The 17,095-nt window shown below is 47.1% G+C and overlaps 1 protein-coding gene across 7 annotated transcripts; it reads left to right on the top strand.

Annotated features, from left to right (window-relative positions):
* The first annotated feature begins 288 nt into the window (after positions 1-288).
* Positions 289-17,050, top strand: gpatch8 (G patch domain containing 8). Of its 7 annotated transcripts, XM_085933444.1 has the most exons (11): positions 290-537; positions 2,549-2,626; positions 3,352-3,390; positions 4,837-4,855; positions 7,058-7,130; positions 9,724-9,765; positions 11,690-11,757; positions 11,846-11,932; positions 12,008-12,151; positions 12,226-12,356; positions 12,475-17,050. In XM_085933444.1, exons 7-11 carry the CDS (start codon positions 11,731-11,733, stop codon positions 16,313-16,315), a joined length of 4,230 nt encoding a protein of 1,409 aa, XP_085789570.1. In that variant the 5' UTR covers positions 290-537; positions 2,549-2,626; positions 3,352-3,390; positions 4,837-4,855; positions 7,058-7,130; positions 9,724-9,765; positions 11,690-11,730; the 3' UTR covers positions 16,316-17,050. The 7 variants fall into 7 exon arrangements, with proteins under 7 accessions (XP_085789565.1, XP_085789570.1, XP_085789571.1 ...); XM_085933445.1 differs by lacking the exon at positions 3,352-3,390; XM_085933442.1 differs by lacking the exon at positions 9,724-9,765 and having other exon boundaries at positions 291-537.
* The last annotated feature ends 45 nt before the right edge of the window (positions 17,051-17,095 follow it).

The raw sequence follows: 17,095 nt of genomic DNA, 5'->3' as shown, positions 1-17,095 counted from the left end.
AAACAAATACTTGTGTTTGCTGGTGTTGCATATGCCGTTTTATAAACAAGTTAGTGTGTTCAACGTCGTCCTTCGTTTCCATTGCGTAAATTCATTCAAATCAAAGACAATTCTTATTATTTGACTGTAATACTGGATGAATCTGTACTAGATTGCAAACAAAAAGCGTCAAGTATGGAGTTTAGTTACCACTAGATGGAGACACTTGTCTAAACTAGTATTCAAGTGGTTATTAACAATACTATGCCAAATATGTTACTTTCAGCACACCCAAGGAAGCGTATATATGAAAGATGTTATTTCTAACCGTCCAGTCTTAGCATTAGCGCCTTCAACAATAACATTCCTATCAATTTGCCTGTCTGGTGTTAGCTTGATGGAGGCTAATTGGCAGCTAATACTGTAGTCTACCGAGTGCGCATCACAGTTGTGTGCTCCGCCGGGGGACACACACACACACGGTCAGCAAAGAGAAGCTGCTCTGTTAAGAAAATGGCCGACAGATTTTCCCGTTTCAACGAAGAGCGTGATTTCCAGGTAAAACGCATCCGTCTCTTTAGTTTTTTGTATTTGTGCGTCATCTGTGGTATCTCGGGACACTAATAAAGAACCACGAACACTGACAGCTGATTCGTTTCTGCATCCGTTTTCGTTCGTTAGCATTCGTAGCTAGTCAGGCTAACGGCAGTGCACTGCAGCTCTTGTCAATTTCATTTCCACCGTTCGATGTTCTCTAAATCAACTTCTATTTTTTTTGGAGCCGTAACACTCGTCTGCGGCAATAAATCTATCTACAAACCAGCCAGAGATACCTTTAGTAACTGACACCGAATTGCTCATTAATGACCTTGACAAGCCTGGATGTTTATCGACATATGCTAACGAGGCTCGGCTAGCCACCAAGCACGTCGCTAACAAGTGCGCTTATTGTGCATTAGTGTTAACGTGACTATGCAATGACAGTGACGTTTTCTTTCCCGATTTTGTCATCGTCAACGGTGTGCTTTTAATACTTGACTAAACCTATTGTTGTTTGAAAGATTAAATTAACTCCAGTTTGATAAGAAAGCACAAATGGGAATATATTGTATTTACTGATGCAGTTAAATCATTGAGCATAATCATAGTATCATGCTGTAAATGTCAATAAAGCAATTCACATGCGTTCTATTATACTGTATACGTTTTATATTGTGGTGCTCTTCACTATCATGATAACCTGCATTTGAGAAGTTGGTCCATTATTCTGTTATCTGTGCTTTGCGACCACACCCAGTCTTTCAAAACATGCATTTTGTGCAGTCAGTACTTATTTTTTATTAGTTGACATAAAATCTCATCATCTTAACTTTTATTATTTGATGAAATGTGTGTGTATGTCACACCAACAAGGTGGTACAGGACTGTTTTGATAAAAATGAAGACAAAAATAAAATGAACAATTTGCGTTAATGCAGACAATATTACTTACATTGCACACATTCCACGCCGTAATGTGTTTATGTGGCTAAGGATTCCAATTTGGTTAATTTGATTTCCTCTCTTGACCTCCACTTTATTTGTTCCTAATGGGAAATGCATTCTTGCAGTTTCTGGGAGAAATGTAGTCTGAATGTTTCTGTCGAACGGGATCAACCACTGAGCGAATGGCTGCCGAAAGCATCCGTGGACATTGCTGCAAACTGCACGCTCTGTTGACCTGCATTGTGCTTTACCCGGGCGGCTTATCTGGAGCACTAGAAACACACAGCATTGCAAACATGCAGAGCTGGTTGAAATTCTTTATCATTTCCCTTTAAGAGAAGGGGATTGAAATATATTTGTTGATTGACAAATCGGGTAGTTTTACTCATGTTATAAACAGCAATGGGACAATTAATCTATTCAATTACAAAAAAAAATAATTGGAAATCTTCCTTGAAATTTTGCAGGGATCCTTTTGCCACATGGACGCAGTTGTACAGTTTGCACCACTCTGCGTAGAAACATGTTGGTGTGATGAACAGTCCTCCAGAGTATGCCTAATACAAATTTGGACTGGATTAGCACCGTACCGCAAGCTCATGTCGTGGTCTGATGACAAAGTCACCCAAAGGAGAGAGACAGTGTGGGTGGGGGAGAAATCGATCTGCTCTCCCACGGCAACTGTGTTTGTCATAATCCCTCTCTCCCTCCCTCCCGCCCTTGCTGGCTTGGCTAGTGCCGATGCAGGCTCCTGTTTTAATCTGAATTACCGACCAGCAAAGCATCAAATCAATTGTGCTAGCGAAGATCCTTTAAATTTTACTGCTCATGTGATGAGACGCAACCTTTGCCTGTCTACCGCAGACAGGAAGCCATCCGTCCGCTGTACAAACTCCCTATTTGGCATTAACAAGCCCATAAATTCATAGTCTGCTGCTCTGCAGTTGTTAGCTGTAAAGTTAACAATTTTAGCCCTCCCCCCTCACTCCGTCATTAAATTATATTGAAGTTGAGACATTACACAGTGGTTCTGACAGCCCACAAAAGGAACGCTTCATGTGTGGGAATTGTGTATGTCTCTCAGGGCGGAAATCACTTTGACCAGTATGAAGATGGCACAGTGGAGCTGGAACAGGCGTCCCTGGACAAGCCCATTGAATCGGTAAGGCCGCATCCTGTCGTCCGCCACTGTTGGACCAGGTGTGAGAGTGGATGATTGCTCCAGGCAGGGATTCTTTTTGATTTTCACGTCCGCTTGACTCAAGTTAACAAATAGAAAGGCTCATCTCGTATCCATTAATACCTCTCAACCCCCACCCGTGCCCTTCGTCCCTGTGTCCTCCGCTATCCACTTCCTGTGTGACATTTAAGTTGATAGCATACATGCTAGGTGAATGTTTGGTTTTCGTCGCACATCACGTCAACGTCGTTAGCTGTCGTTACACTACGAGATGAGTCGATGGAGTGGATAAAGCACGGTTGTTGATCAGGCGTCAACGTTTAGAAGTCTTTTTTTTTTTCTTTGCGCACTATTTATGGACCTGCGATTTGAATGTACAGTTGAAACCCGAAGTTTTCGTACACTGTATAAAAATACATAAATTGTATGTGCGGGGGGGAAAAATCTTCAGTTTTCAATTGTACATTTTTATTTATTAATCCCCAACTCAGTTCAAATTAGTGCGCATTGCTCCCCAACCAACAAAACACACATTAGATGATATGAATGGCTATTTTGTTTTTTGAGTGACTGTGCTTGCGCGTGTGTGTGTGTGTGTGTGTGTGTGTGTGTGTGCGCGTGTGTACGTAGCTTAGAATTTGTTTGTGTTTGTAGGACAGTTATCTTATTGTACACAACTTGGGGTGTTCGACATTTCTCTCCTGCAGCGAATTGGCCCCCCCAATTAGCTAAGCAGCAATGACCCGGTTTGTATTTGCACGCTCTGCTTTCTTACTCCTGTCTCTAGGGTCCTTGTAACGCTTTTCTTGACTGTTTTTGTCTCTCTCGCTCTCTCTCGCCTCTCACTGTTCCACTCTAAATCTCTATTTTCTCCCTCTCTGTCTTAATTTTCTGTCTGGCTCCTTCCCTACTACACAGTGATTCGGTGTACAGTACCCTCTGTCATTCTGTGCTGGCATGGTGCTTGTGCAAATGGGACTGCATTTTATTTCTTGATTTATTTTGCTCAAGAGGCACGTAAAAAATAGCGCAGGCAGCTCTTTCTTTTTACTGTCTTCCGTCGTCTCAGTGGTCTCCCAAGCCTGGTGTTGAGCAGGTCCGCTCTCCCCCCACTCTTGCGGATATTCTACCTGAACCGGTCGGACCGGAGCGGCAGCTGGCACCAAATCTGAAAAGTCATCTGCACTAAAAGTAAAACTGCAGCAAAATGGCCGTTTCTGTCTGACGCCGATTCCTACACTACTGTGTGGGTGGTTAGAAATAAAAAATACAAAAGGGCGAGAGGTGGCCTGCTTACCGGGCTTGAGTGGCTCTTGTGCTCCTGCGCTATTATTTATGGAAGGAGGGGAGGTCACCGAGAGCTGAGTTGTTACAGTAAAAAAGTGGTCCAATTCATCAAATGCAGACTGCATTGCCTTGATTGACAAAGTGATTGATAACGCTTTGAAAACAAATGTAAATAAATGTCCCCCCCTCCCCCAGCCTCTTGTTGTATGTCATCTATAGGCAGCTTAGAGGTCTGTGGTACTTGACTGGGATCTCTTACTCGTGTCTTTATCCCCTCTGCTCTTCTCTCTCTAACATTGGTTTTGCATTGCATGCCTGGTAGCATTCAGTACGACACCAATTGTCCTCCTGACCCCCCCCCCCCCCCCCCCCCCCAAAAAAAATCTCCTTTTTACTCCCCCTCCTCTCAATCATCCACTCCGACCCTGACCGATATGCAGTGGGCACCCTCCGAGGCCAATCACAAATGATTCAAGCCATATTCCGCACACGCAATTTCATACAGTAAAGCCCCGGAGACTAACTGCATGAGTACGTACTGTGAGGTCTCAAGGTGGGCTCCCCTGCATATCTCCCCCCCCTCGGCCAAATTTTTGCAAGGCAACTGGGCCGATAACAGCGCAGTGTGCCACCCCCCCTCCCCAGTTTGTAGAGGTCTTTTGTTTGGATAATATTTTCTGCTTTTCTTTTCTCTTGTATTAACAGTTGGGGTGTTATTTTTTTTGTTGACATGCTTACTTTTTCTGTTTGTATACAGTATTGTTTTTTTTTTTTTAAAGTAGCAGAGAAAAGCAGTTTTAGATAATAAAAAAAAAAAAAAAAAAAGTAGACAGCTAGCAGAATTGCAGTTGAAAGCGTTTGGCTGGTTTCTTACGTTGTGTCACGTGTGACTGTTTTTTTGACAGCCCAGTATTTTAAAGCCAGGTTCGTATGGAAATGCCTTCACTCCACTTGCACTGCTGTTGGACTCGCCGTCTTTGCTCTCATCCGTCCGTCCGTCCGTCCGTCCGTCTGTCCGTCCATTCTTTTTGGTGCAACTCATACCTGTCGCTCCGACACGCCGCCGGCACCTCATCTCTTCCCGCTGGTCGCAAATGTTGCCCTTCCTGTTTTTAAATACTCGAATGAAAAAGAAACAATGTGGAGCATTCGCTACTCTAAATCAGGCAATTCGCTTGGGGAGTCTTTGGCTCCGAGCTTCTGCCCTCGATCAATAAAGATGCTGTTGTAGCATCATCCCGCAGTATTCCAACTCTGCATTGCTCCCCCAAATTAAAAATGGCTGATATTGAAGAAGCCATCCCTAATGACGACCTCATAGGCGGAGATGCCGTGCGTGCTGTGTGTAACCGCCACTTCCCTTCACATGCACTAACCTGTCCAAATCCAGTCTACCCCTCGCCCCCCCCACCCCACCCAAAAAAGCCTCCCTCTGCCATGGCTCAGCCTGCTCTCTACCGCCCCCTGTCTATCTCATTAAGTAAAAAATAAATAAAGGGCCCTGTTGAGCCATCACCACCTTCGCTGTGCCTGATCCACCTGAGACTAACACACACACGTTGGTTTTGTTTGCACTCCCTCCTGCTTCCTGTATGTGCAGTGTAGTACTAACACAAAAAGGAGCTTTTTGTCGAAGCAATTTGAACAAAAAGCCGCATGCAGTTTTTTCCCCCCCCCCCTTTTGTTCCAATTCCCTCTACCTTCCGTTTTTGTGAACGTTGATGTCGTCGATCTTTTTGTGATTATAAATATCCTTCATGTTTGGTTTGTATGTTTTTGCTCTTTTTTTATTTTTGGTAGAATACAGCACTCTGAATGTTAGACTGGAATAGTTATAATCACAATAGAACAACACTTTTCATTCGGAAAATGTCATTGTTATGTTATTGTGCTTGAGGTTGTAACTGGAGTGTGTAGTGTTGGGACAGTCTTGTATTTCACGTCATGCCCCCCCTCTCCCTTTTGCTGACCCATACTAGTGACAACACAATCTCGGAAGACTTGCACATTGTAGGAATTCCTGTTGTGCATGTTTATACGCTCCTATCTTTGCATTTAGCATCATTAACATTAATCGTCCCAAAAAATGCAGACTCCAAAATAAGATGGTCTCACAATGATTCATACGTCATCGCAAGGCGACTGTGAACGACCTCATTTGATGTCTTCAGGCCATCTCATTTATTTAAAAAAAAAAAAAAAAAGGGGGATTTGCTGAACTATGAAAGAGGCATTTTTTCAAATAGAGGCCTTGCACTAATAATGACCTTGTCTCTAATAGCTGCCTGGCCTAATATGGTCCACTATGCAGAAAATATTCTTTTAAGATGCGTTTAAAACAAAACAAAAAAACATGCACAGTAGAAGTTTCCAATTAAAAAACAACAACAAATTTTTAGCGGAACTACTTGCACTCGTCGTCTCCCTCTTTTCTGGCCTGCACATCCTCCCTTCACACGTGCACACATTCTATCCACCCCCTGGGCCTTGTAATGGTAATCCAAGGCCCCGCTAGCACCACTCTTGTCTCTTCCTCTTGCTTTTATTTTGTATTTTATTTGTGACAGCTACGTGTTTCATGGTGCTCCTCCGCCACCACCCCCTTTCCTGTCATGGTTACAGAATCACAGCAAGCTTGGAGTTTCTGGTTGTCATTTTGTTAATGCAAGATTTCCATACATGTTCTGTGTCACTTTTCTTTGTTTACTAAGATCTTGCTCTGTAGTGGTTCATATATATATATATATCTATTTGTGTGTGTGTGCGCGCTTGTGTGTGTGTGTGTGTGATGTCTATATTGCCCTTCTACCTCCTTTCCCTTCCAATATTTAGTGATCAATTTATTGTAGTGTGCAGACTACACATAGTCTCATTTAATGGTACAACCTTCCTTCACCCCCCCACACACACACACTCACTTGTGATGAAAGACACTGACGTACACTTTGTAGTTGCCGTGGATGACGTTAATGATGACGATGGTGGTGGTGGTGGTTGTGCTGATGGTTGTGTGAGCTGAGTGCTTTTGTTTTTAGTTCTTGTGTGAAACCGTGACATCACGGGAGGGGAAAAGCAACTCTTACTATTGGAATATTTCTGGTTTCTCTCCTCTCTCCTCTCTGCTAGGACAACATCGGGCACCGGCTGCTTCAGAAACATGGCTGGAAGTTGGGCCAGGGCCTCGGCAAAACCATGCAGGGTAAGCGCTCGCTCATCCACGCACAGCCTACTGGCGCCACTCGAGCAGTTCCTCCCCGCTCACATTTTCAGCGTGTCTTTATATGTACCGACGACTTTCCCCGCCCGCACTTCCTTCCAGCCATCTTGCTGCATTTTGCTGCTATCTTTCCTCTCCAAGTTGATGTGGGAGGAAAATATAAAGAGAGGGGTGGGGTTAGCGGAAATGTTCATTTTTCCCATTCAATTGCTTTTGGTGTCTTGTCTGACTCAGTTCAGCTCACGTCTCAGAGGTACAGAAGAGCCAGGCGGACCCAAAGTAGTCCAGATACTCGTGCTGGTGGAGCAACGGAGGTCGGCTCCTTGGCGCAGTTTGTTTGCTCAGCCCTGCCTGGCATGTTTTTTTTGTTTTTTTTTATCACGCCCTGGCATTTCCTATACTAATTGCTCCATCTTTTCTTTTTTAACCCAAACTATGACTTGATAGTTGGCATTAAGCCGTTGCAGTCTTGAGCTTCTGTATAAGATCTTTTTTTGGCACCTGTTAGAAGGATGTGTGCTTTTGAGGTTGGGGCGTAAAATAGTGCCACCTTGTTCGATTCATCCGCATGAGTTGACATGCTCACCCCAAGCATGGCTTGTAAGAATCAAACTTTGACTTACCATTTGACAGACCCGTCAAAAGATGACTGTATTTGATCAAAGTTTGAATTAAAATGCGAGATCACAGTGTGTGTGTTGATGGAAAGGAAAACAAAACATGGCCGATGAATCAGTCGGGCCCGAAACAAACAGTAAGTCATTGCTGGGCTTTGCATAGTTTGAATTGATTCCTGTGTCTCGGGTTGGCCTTGAATGGCAGCGCAATTTGCGGAGAAGTCGCAGAGCTGGCCCCGGGTGCCGCCGCTGTACGCTTACGTAAGCTTTCCCGCTTTGTGTGCAGATGTCTCTGCGGCAAAGCGCCGTCCGTCTGTCCATCCGCTTGGACAAATAAGGCGCTTGTCCGCCTGCTGGATGCTTATTGATTTGCAACACGGCAGTTGAAGTGCAATCTTTATTTTTTTTGTTTTTTGACAAAGAGGGTTTGAATTTTCAAGTGTTGTCCCCTTTTTAAGTTTTCCACTGTATTGACTGTTCTTATTCTTCTTTTGTCCCTTTTTTTGCCCCTTTTTAGGTAAGGTTTGTTGGATCCCTTCTGTATGTCCGTATGCGTGCGTGCGTGCGTGTGCGTGGGTGCGTGTTTTCTTTCTCCCACTCGGCAGTTCACCTCAGTGTAACCCCGCCCCCCCTTTTTATTTTTTTTTATTTTTTACTTTTTACAGTATACTGTAGGCTAATGGCCTCTGTCAGCTTCCTTCTCTCTGCTTGATAATCACTAAACCTTTATCTGAATCCGCTCCCGATGTGAAGTGCTTTGATTTGAGCCAAAACGACAATTCGTTTGAATCAATGTTGGACGTAAAGAAGCCGTGATTCCGTCACACTTGCCCTAGAATCGTTTTTATCACCCTCCCTTTGACTTTCCGAGGCTGCTGTCGGGTATCTGATTGGCTGCGACCACGGCTCTGAATGGCTTGCAGAGTAGACCCAACTTCACCTCCCGCTCCCTTTCTCTGCTTGTTTGCCTGTTTCAACAACTTGTGACACTTGGATGTGTGTGCTCGTCACACACGGGACTGATGACATGCGTGTTGCGTCTGTGCGAATGGAACTGTAACTGACCGGGCCATCATGTCAAACTTACAGGGAAAAGCTCACCACCCTCCTTACACACTCAACATCTCTGTTGCCTTGGTTACACACTCCCACCCATCTTCCCCTCTTTTGTTTGCCCTCCCTTTTGCACGGCATGTTTGTCCCAGACGTGCACTGTTGCCTGGCTCTGACTGTCACACTCCCCCCCTTGGGCTTTAATCAGCGTTGCTGTCGGCACAATAAGGCGGTCAGAAAAATCGCGCCCGTGCCGAGCGCTGCTTAAATTCTGCCGGGTACGTTTGTGTGTCACGTCTTTCACCATTTTGGGGTGAGTGGTTTAATTAAACACGCCCCCCCCCCTCTCAAAAAAAACAATAACTTTGGATTAAGGGTTTTCTAACTTCACCAAGGCACCTTAAAAGGGGGGAAGGTGGCGGTCGTCCATTTTTTTTTTTTTTTTTTTTTTTTAAGCTGGTAATATTCTCAACTGTTTAAAGTCAACCCCTCACCCAGTAAAGCTCCGCCAAAATTGTTTACTGCTTGGGGATGGGGAACCTTTAGGAGCCATTTCCGAATTGACCAATGCTTGTGACTTGTCCCAATACTTACGCTCATACATTGTATAGCTAGCTACCAGTGGGAACATTATTGGCACAATTGTGTTTTGGGGCATATTCTGGTTGAGGTAGTGAGTGAGGTAAATACCAAAAGAGCCAGGGCACTGGGACATGTGGTTTGGAGATGGTGGTGAGAGGGAACCTGTAAGCATCTCGCTGTGTGTGTGTGGGCAGGCGGGGTGTGTGGACACAAATCCGCCACTCCACTCCACACACACACACGCACGTACACACCCAAACCCCGCCCTCCCTTCTCTGTGTCTCAATCTTCCTGCTTAACCAATTGGTGTTTCTTTTTTACAGCGATTTGATCCTGCCCATGTTGTGCTGATGGTAAACTTAGTGGTAAATGTTATTTTCTGCCCCAGTTGAATTTTTGTTTTGTTTCCTCCCATTTTTTTTGTTTGTTTTTTTGTTTCTCCTGTCATCACAGCACCAATGCTACTACATAGGCTTTCAAATCTCTCCGTATTAGTCCTCATTCTGCTGCTTGTATATATTATCATGCATTATGTATTTCTCTTAGAACAACATTGTCATTTGGTTTTCCTTTTTTTTTTTTTCTTCTTTTTTTTTTAATATCTTGTGATTCACACCTTGTGATTTAGATGCACATCGTTGTTGTCTGGTCCCTTTCTTTTTCCACTTGGGATGGGTAATGTGGACGTATTGTCACTGTGTTTGACGATTGGTGATGAGGTTTGGGATGCAATTGTTAATGAATCTTTTAATTCTGGGCTGGGCTTGCGACTCCATTCAGACTAACCACTGCAGTGGACTGACGTGCACGCCAGCCACCTACCAGTATACACGTTGAACATGATATCAGTGAGGCAGTGCCTTTTAAACTGCACGGTACCCACTCAGGTCTGTGCATTTTATAGTATTACACTGATGCAACCTGTCTGAAAATTGGTGGACTTTGCCCTGTATTCTTTTTATTATTTAAGTTGGTACGGCGCAGTGGAAAAGAGTAAAAAATCAAATAAAAAATGTCCATGCAGGTGACAGACACTGCAGTGGGACTGAGAGTCCAGGCAGGCCGTGATGTTACAATGCCCATGCATTTGTGATTTCAGAATTGAATGTCATTGGGCTGTGATGAGTTCCAAAAAGGAAGCAACACATTCTCTGTTCTTGGCCTCCCATGGGAAGAAAAGAACATTTTGTAAATAGTCACACATTCATTAGAGATGTCAAACTAAAAGCATTAGTTTGGTAAATAATACTTCCATGTCCGTGCTTGTAGCTACGACACACGCCCAATGGTATACGTGTGAACGTGATTCACTGCAACCAAAACTATGTGTGGGGAGGGGGGGGGGGCTAAAACAAAACTGAAACGATAACCAGTAAGTCTGGTTGTTGTATCTGGCTGGTAAGAGTAGCAACACACACTGGTCCATAGACATGTATACATATATATACATATATATGTATATATAATATGTATGATCAAATATATATTATATATAATATATATATATATTACTTCTGAGAATCCTTGTCTATCTCTGTCTGTACCCTTCTTCCCCATTTCCATGTGTGAACAGGTAAGTATCCCCCATCCCTTGCACTGTCACCATGGCGATACCTTGGCCTGTGACGTCACTACCGCTGTAGTTCATTGCTTGTGTCTTGTTTTTTTTTTTTTTTTTTTTTTTGACTACTGTATGTCTATCTCTATCTGCTTTGTTTGGCTGATTATGAGTGGATTAAGCCGTTTACGTCTCAATCTTCCAAGTAGTCTTGATTTCAAGTTTTTGTTTTGTTTTCCATTTTCTTTTGATTGTCTTTTGTTTCTTTTTCTCGACAGTTGCTTTCCTTCTGAGCTAGCTCTTTTCACAGCTTGCGGATTAAACTTTACAAAGAGGTTTGCGGGACACGGGTTAAAGGAAATCGGACGACAATCGGGAAAAGGGGATGGTGACGCAATAGGCTGCAAGAGACACAGCGAGGTTTTGTCGTCCTCACGGATGATGTCGCTCGTGTGTGCCAGCCTGTTGCTGCTCCGTTGTTTGTCAACATTTAAAGCGGTACCGCAAATTTGTCACGACCGTCTAAACTTGCTGTCTCATCAGTAAGCTGTGAGAATGGCTGGTGTTTGGTTCACTGTAGCTTTCTGGTCTCTTTGCACTTTTCAAAAGGCTAATTTCTCTAACCCCAGCACCCTATGCTCTTAAAAGCAGGCTGTCTCCGAGCTGGCCTTCCACCTATCTAGCTTAGGAAACAACTCACCTTGTCGTCTCTCTGTCTCTTGTTCCCTCAGGACGCACGGACCCCGTGCCCATTATCCTTAAATATGATGTCATGGGAATGGGACGGATGGAGATGGAGGTAAGGGCGCTTTGTTTAGATGAATCTGCTTTTAGCTCTTTTTTTTGTTGTTGTAGGATCGAATTGTAAACAATGTCCTTTTGTTTAGATGGATTATGCAGAGGATGCCACAGAGAAAAGACGAGCGCTTGAAGTGGAGAAGGAAGAGACAGAAGAACTACGACAGAAATATAAGGTGAGGTCTTCTCTGGTTACTTAATGACCACCGCTATTGAAGCTCTTTTGAAACTTTTTCTTCATGTGCCAACAGGATCAGATTGAAAAGGAAAAAGCAATTGCAAAAGCCCTGGAAGACCTGAGGGCGAATTTCTACTGTGAGCTATGTGACAAGCAGTACACCAAACATCAAGAATTTGACAACCACATCAACTCCTATGACCACGCTCACAAGCAGGTACATCTTCTAAATGCCCCCCCCCCCCCTGAGAGTCATCTTGACGTTAATGCTGATGTTGTTCCGTCTCACAGAGGCTAAAGGAGCTCAAGCAGCGGGAGTTTGCTCGCAATGTGTCGTCACGTTCCCGTAAAGGCGGGAAGAAGCAGGAAAAGATGTTGCGCCGTCTGCACGAACTGGCAGAGCAGAGGAAACAGCAGGACTGGTAGGATGTTATTATAATTTTTTTTTAAATAGCGCCCTCTAGTGGAAGATTTAGTTGATAAAGTCAGACGTTATAGTGGCCATTTGTATTTACAAACCCGTTCCGTCATTCATTTCAGCACACCAGGAAGCGGGCCCATGTTCAAAACGACCACAGTGGCAATAGACGGCAAAAAAGCCGAAGATGGAGACATCTTTCTCCCCGAGAGTACTTTTGTGACCGAAACAGCCATGGAGGTCTGTGTTCCAGAGAAACGTGAACAACCATCGCCGAAGCCCGCGCCGACATTTAGCTTCTCGCTTAGCAAGAAGAAAAACTGCTCTTCACCGACCGCCAGCGCATCCTCCAAAGTCAGCGTGTCCTTCTCCTTTGCCAAGAAGGCGCCAGTAAAGCTGGAGACGGCCGCCGCGGTGTTTACAGATCCCGGCGAGGCAATCGAAGGCGAGGAGGAGGCCGAGGAGGGAGAAAAAGTTGTGGTGCAGGAGGAACTCTCCATTTGCAACACTGACAGCCCCAAAGGAGCCTTGCGGGATAGTGATGGAGGAGAGTCCAGCATTGCGACTGGGACAGAGGAGGCGCAGCAGTCGAATGACGGAAGCTCGCTGGCTTCCACGCTCGATAAGCTGAAAATGATGATGAGGAAGGACGAGGGACACACAGGACAGGAGCCTCAGTACTACCACTACATGCCTCCAGCCCACTGTCGAGTGAAGCCCCACTTCCAGTTCCTGCTCTTCATGAAGGCATCTGAGCATAATCAGAGTCAAGAAGCTGAAGAGGAGGATGAAGTGCAGGAGGAGAAGGTTGAGAACGCATCTCAGGAGAGCAACACTGTCGAGTGCTGCAATGAAGAGGAGGAGGAGGATGATGATGATGAAGATGCCATCACCACGGCAACTCCTGAAGCTCAGCAGACTCCCCCGGCTTCAAAAGTGAATGAAGACGACAACACTTTGAACGCAGTAGAGGCAACTCCTGAGCTTCCTTCTTCTCCCACGCAGAAAGAAAGAAGCTCACCACCACCAGAGCCTTTGGACTCCAACTCGGGTCCCAAGATCCCAGTGGGTCCGTTCTTCCCCGTGTTGAGTAAGGATGAGAGCACCACCTTGCAGTGGCCCTCCGAGCTCCTCGAGTTCACAAAAGCGCTGCCCGCCTTGTCTTACAGCTGCAACCCTCTATACTTTGATTTCAAGCTGTCTCGGAACAAAGGCGCACGTTCCCGAAAGGTCGCAAAGTCTCCCAAGGCTAGCGAGCCGCCCGACAAAGAAAAGCGGCGAGAATTGACAACCTCAAAAACGGAACCGGTTGTTAATGCGGAACCGGTAGCTAAGGTGAAAGCCGCAGCAAAGACGGAGCTCAACAGCGAAGAGCCCGCTACGAAGGCGGAGGGCGGCCAGTCTGAAGGTGACGATCAAAAAGTGGCAACGGGTGGCGGCGGCGCCAAGAAGAAGAAGAAAAAGAAGAAGCACAAGAAGTCGACAAAGCATTCAAAGCGCAAAGCAAAAGATAAAGATGCGGCTGCTGAAGATGCCGAGGGGGAGGCTGAACCAACTCAAGAGACGCCCAAGAAGAAGAAAAAGAAGCACAAAAAAAAGAAGAGCAAGAACAAAGCGGCGGATCGAGAGGAGGCTCCAGGTGAGGAAAAGGAGAAAGCCAAGGTTAAGTCTGAAGAGAAACCCGATCCTTCCACGGGGCAGGCTCCCGCTGGAGGAGTTGTAGGAACTGGGAAGAGGAAGCGGGCTATGAAAAATCCCCTAAGTAGATCAGGAGTGGAGGAAGGCACCGCAGGAAAAAGCTCAGACAAAGCGACTAGCTCTGAGGAGCACAGCAGCAACAAGCGACTAAAAACCGACTCCGTTCCATCCCAGAGCGCCTCTTGTTCCACCTCGGCCCAGAGGAGCCCCGGTCCCGGAAGACCTCCCAGCAGCGAGAGCGAAGAAGAAGGCGGTTCAACCTCCCAACGTTCGCGCCACCACCGCTCGAGTCCTCGGGAAGAGCGGCGCCACCACAGCGAGGAGTCCAGGCGCTCGGGCAGCCGCTCTTCCAGACGTGGCAGCAGCCGTCGGCGGCACCACCGCAGCAAAACCTCCCAAAGTCGCTCTTATTCCAGCAGCTCCGAGCGCTCCTCGGCGGGCAGCAGCGCCTACAGCCACCGAAGCCGCAGCTACTCGGACAGCTACAGCGACTACAGTACCGAGGGCCACCGGCGCAGGCACTCCAAACGTTCGTCGGACTCGGATTACGAGAGGCGGGGCAGCCGAGGGCACCGGCGATCCAGGCGGCGCCAGTATACATCGTCATCCTCCGATGATTCCCGCTCACGGTCGCGCAGTTACAGCCGCAGGAAGCGGCATCGACGGCACCACCGCAGCACCTCCAGGAGCTCCAGTAGCTGGAGCCGCAGCACCAGCGCAAGGTCCTGGAGGCGAAGCTACAGCCGAAGCCGCAGCTCCGGTAGCCGCTCTTCCAGCTCCGCCAAGGGATCCCCGCACCGCCGGAGCGCTCGCAGTCGAGCGGGCAGCGAGACCCTCCGCAGGGACTTTAACCGCTCCAGCGTCTATCGCTCGCAGTCCCCGCGATCCGCCTCACGTAGCCTTAATCGCACGGCCACCGCCTCGCAGGCTCCGCGGCTCGGCGGCACCCGGGATGCAGGCGAGTACAAAAACTCCCTCACGGCACGCCAGCTCCTGGAGAAGATTCAGTCGAAAAAGAATGCAGACGATCGCCTCACCAAATCCGGTTTAAAGATCAAGGACCCGCCTCAGGGATACTTTGGTCCCAAACTACCCCCATCCACCAAAAGCATGCTGCCGCTTTTCGGTAAACTTCAAGCAGGAAAGAAAGCACCCGTGATCCCCCCGAACAGAACGGAAGAGTGTGACAAATCAGGAGCAGGGAAGAGCACAGAGGCTGACGGAGAAGTTATCCTGGTGGAGCCCATCAGGGAGTTCCCTCCACCGCCGCCACCTCCAGTCGCACCGGTCCTGAAAGTTGAGGAGACTCCACAGAGTGCAACAGTCCAGGAGGTGACGGAGCAGCCCACCACAGAGGTTCAGGTGCTACAAGAACCCGGGCTTCTATATGAGCAGGACTCCTCCATGATGATACCTCAGTACCAAGGGGAACTGGGCCAGGAGCCCTTGCAGAACCCCATGATGGAGACCCTCATGCCCGACATGCAACAGCAGCAGCAGCCCCCGATGCACGGCTATCCCATGTACCCACCTTCTGGTCTGGAGGAGGACGGCCTGGAGGCGGAGGAAGATGGCCTGGCCCCGCTGGAGAGTCAGCCCATCACGTTCACGCCGGAGGAGATGGAGAAGTATAGCAAGCTGCAGCAGGCGGCGCAGCAGCACATCCAGCAGCAGCTGCTGGCCAAGCAGGTCAAGAGCTTCCCGTCGGCCGCCGTGGCCGCCGCCGCCGCCAACCTGCAGCAGCCGCCGCCCCCGCCCACCCTGCAGCAGATCCACATCCAGCAGCCCGCCGTGTCGGTGGCGTCGGGCACGTCCCTCGCCACCGTGCAGCATGCCATCCTGCAGCACCACGCCGCCGCCGCCGCCGCCATGGGCATCCACCCGGCGCACCACCCGCACCCAGCTCACGCCCAGCTGGCCCAAGTGCACCACATACCCCAGCATCACCTCACCCCCATTTCCCTTTCTCCACTTGGTCACACTCTCGGACACTCTTTGGGACACTCGCTGGGACACGCCGGGCTGATCCCCGCCCACCACACCGCCTTCCTTTCCGGGCAGCCCATCCACATTATCCCTGCCTCAGCGCTTCACCACACACCCTTGGCGCTCCACCACGTGCCCCACGCCGCACTCTACCCTACGCTCTTTACGCCAAGGCCCTCGCAGGCTGCGGCGGCAGCGGCGGCTCTCCAGCTCCACCCGCTCCTCCACCCTATCTTCTCAGGGCAGGACCTCCAGCATCCACCTAACCACGGCTCATGAGCAGGTGAGAAGTCTGATTGAACACTTATTCCTCTCTTTTGGAGGTTTTTGCAGATATTTTTTTTCTCCTAAGACTTTCTCCAGACACTGGTTTGGTTTTTTTTCCATGCGGTACGCAAACAGGATTTTTATTTTTTTTTCTCAAACCACTTTTTTTTTTTCCCCTGTTGTTTTTACTTATGTTCTAATACAACCAGTGACAAAAAAATTTAAATGAGAAAAATAATACAGCAACTTTATGTATACAGCCCCCATTTGCCATTTAAGGACTACCACCCCGGTTTTATTCGGACTACTTTTACTCACTTGCAGTAATGTGTACATATGTAAGTGTGCAATCTGAAGAATCCCACCCAAAGAAGCGTTGGTGGCCTCTAGATCATTGCGACTATTATTGATGTAACGATCCAAGTCCCACCCCCAATTCGCAATGCCAGGTGACATTTCTTGCACTGAAATCTTAGTCAATGATTGTAGGATACTGCAATAATTTTTTTTTGTTTTTAAATTATTTTCCAAGCTTTTCAAAGAAGGGTGTTTTTTGTTGCTCTCTGTATTTTTTCTGTAAATAAAGCTGCTGTAGAATAACCTTAACATTCTAGCAGTTGTTATTGGTCAAGGAATTTGCTCACCTGCCTCGATGGGTCTAGTGAGGATGTTCAAACTGTAGTTACTCTGTATTTTGCTTTAAAACGGGAATTATGTCACCCAATAAACCCTTGAGTTCATACCTTGCTTTTTGTTTTGATTTTTGGAATAATTCAATGGCTACCGACAACT

Source organism: Syngnathus leptorhynchus, chromosome 16, assembly GCF_054491065.1.
Source record: "Syngnathus leptorhynchus isolate UIUO chromosome 16, UIUO_Slep, whole genome shotgun sequence".
Taxonomy (NCBI): domain Eukaryota; kingdom Metazoa; phylum Chordata; class Actinopteri; order Syngnathiformes; family Syngnathidae; genus Syngnathus; species Syngnathus leptorhynchus.
The sequence above is the reverse complement of the archived record's forward strand: the minus strand, read 5'-3'. Positions and strand labels throughout refer to the sequence as shown.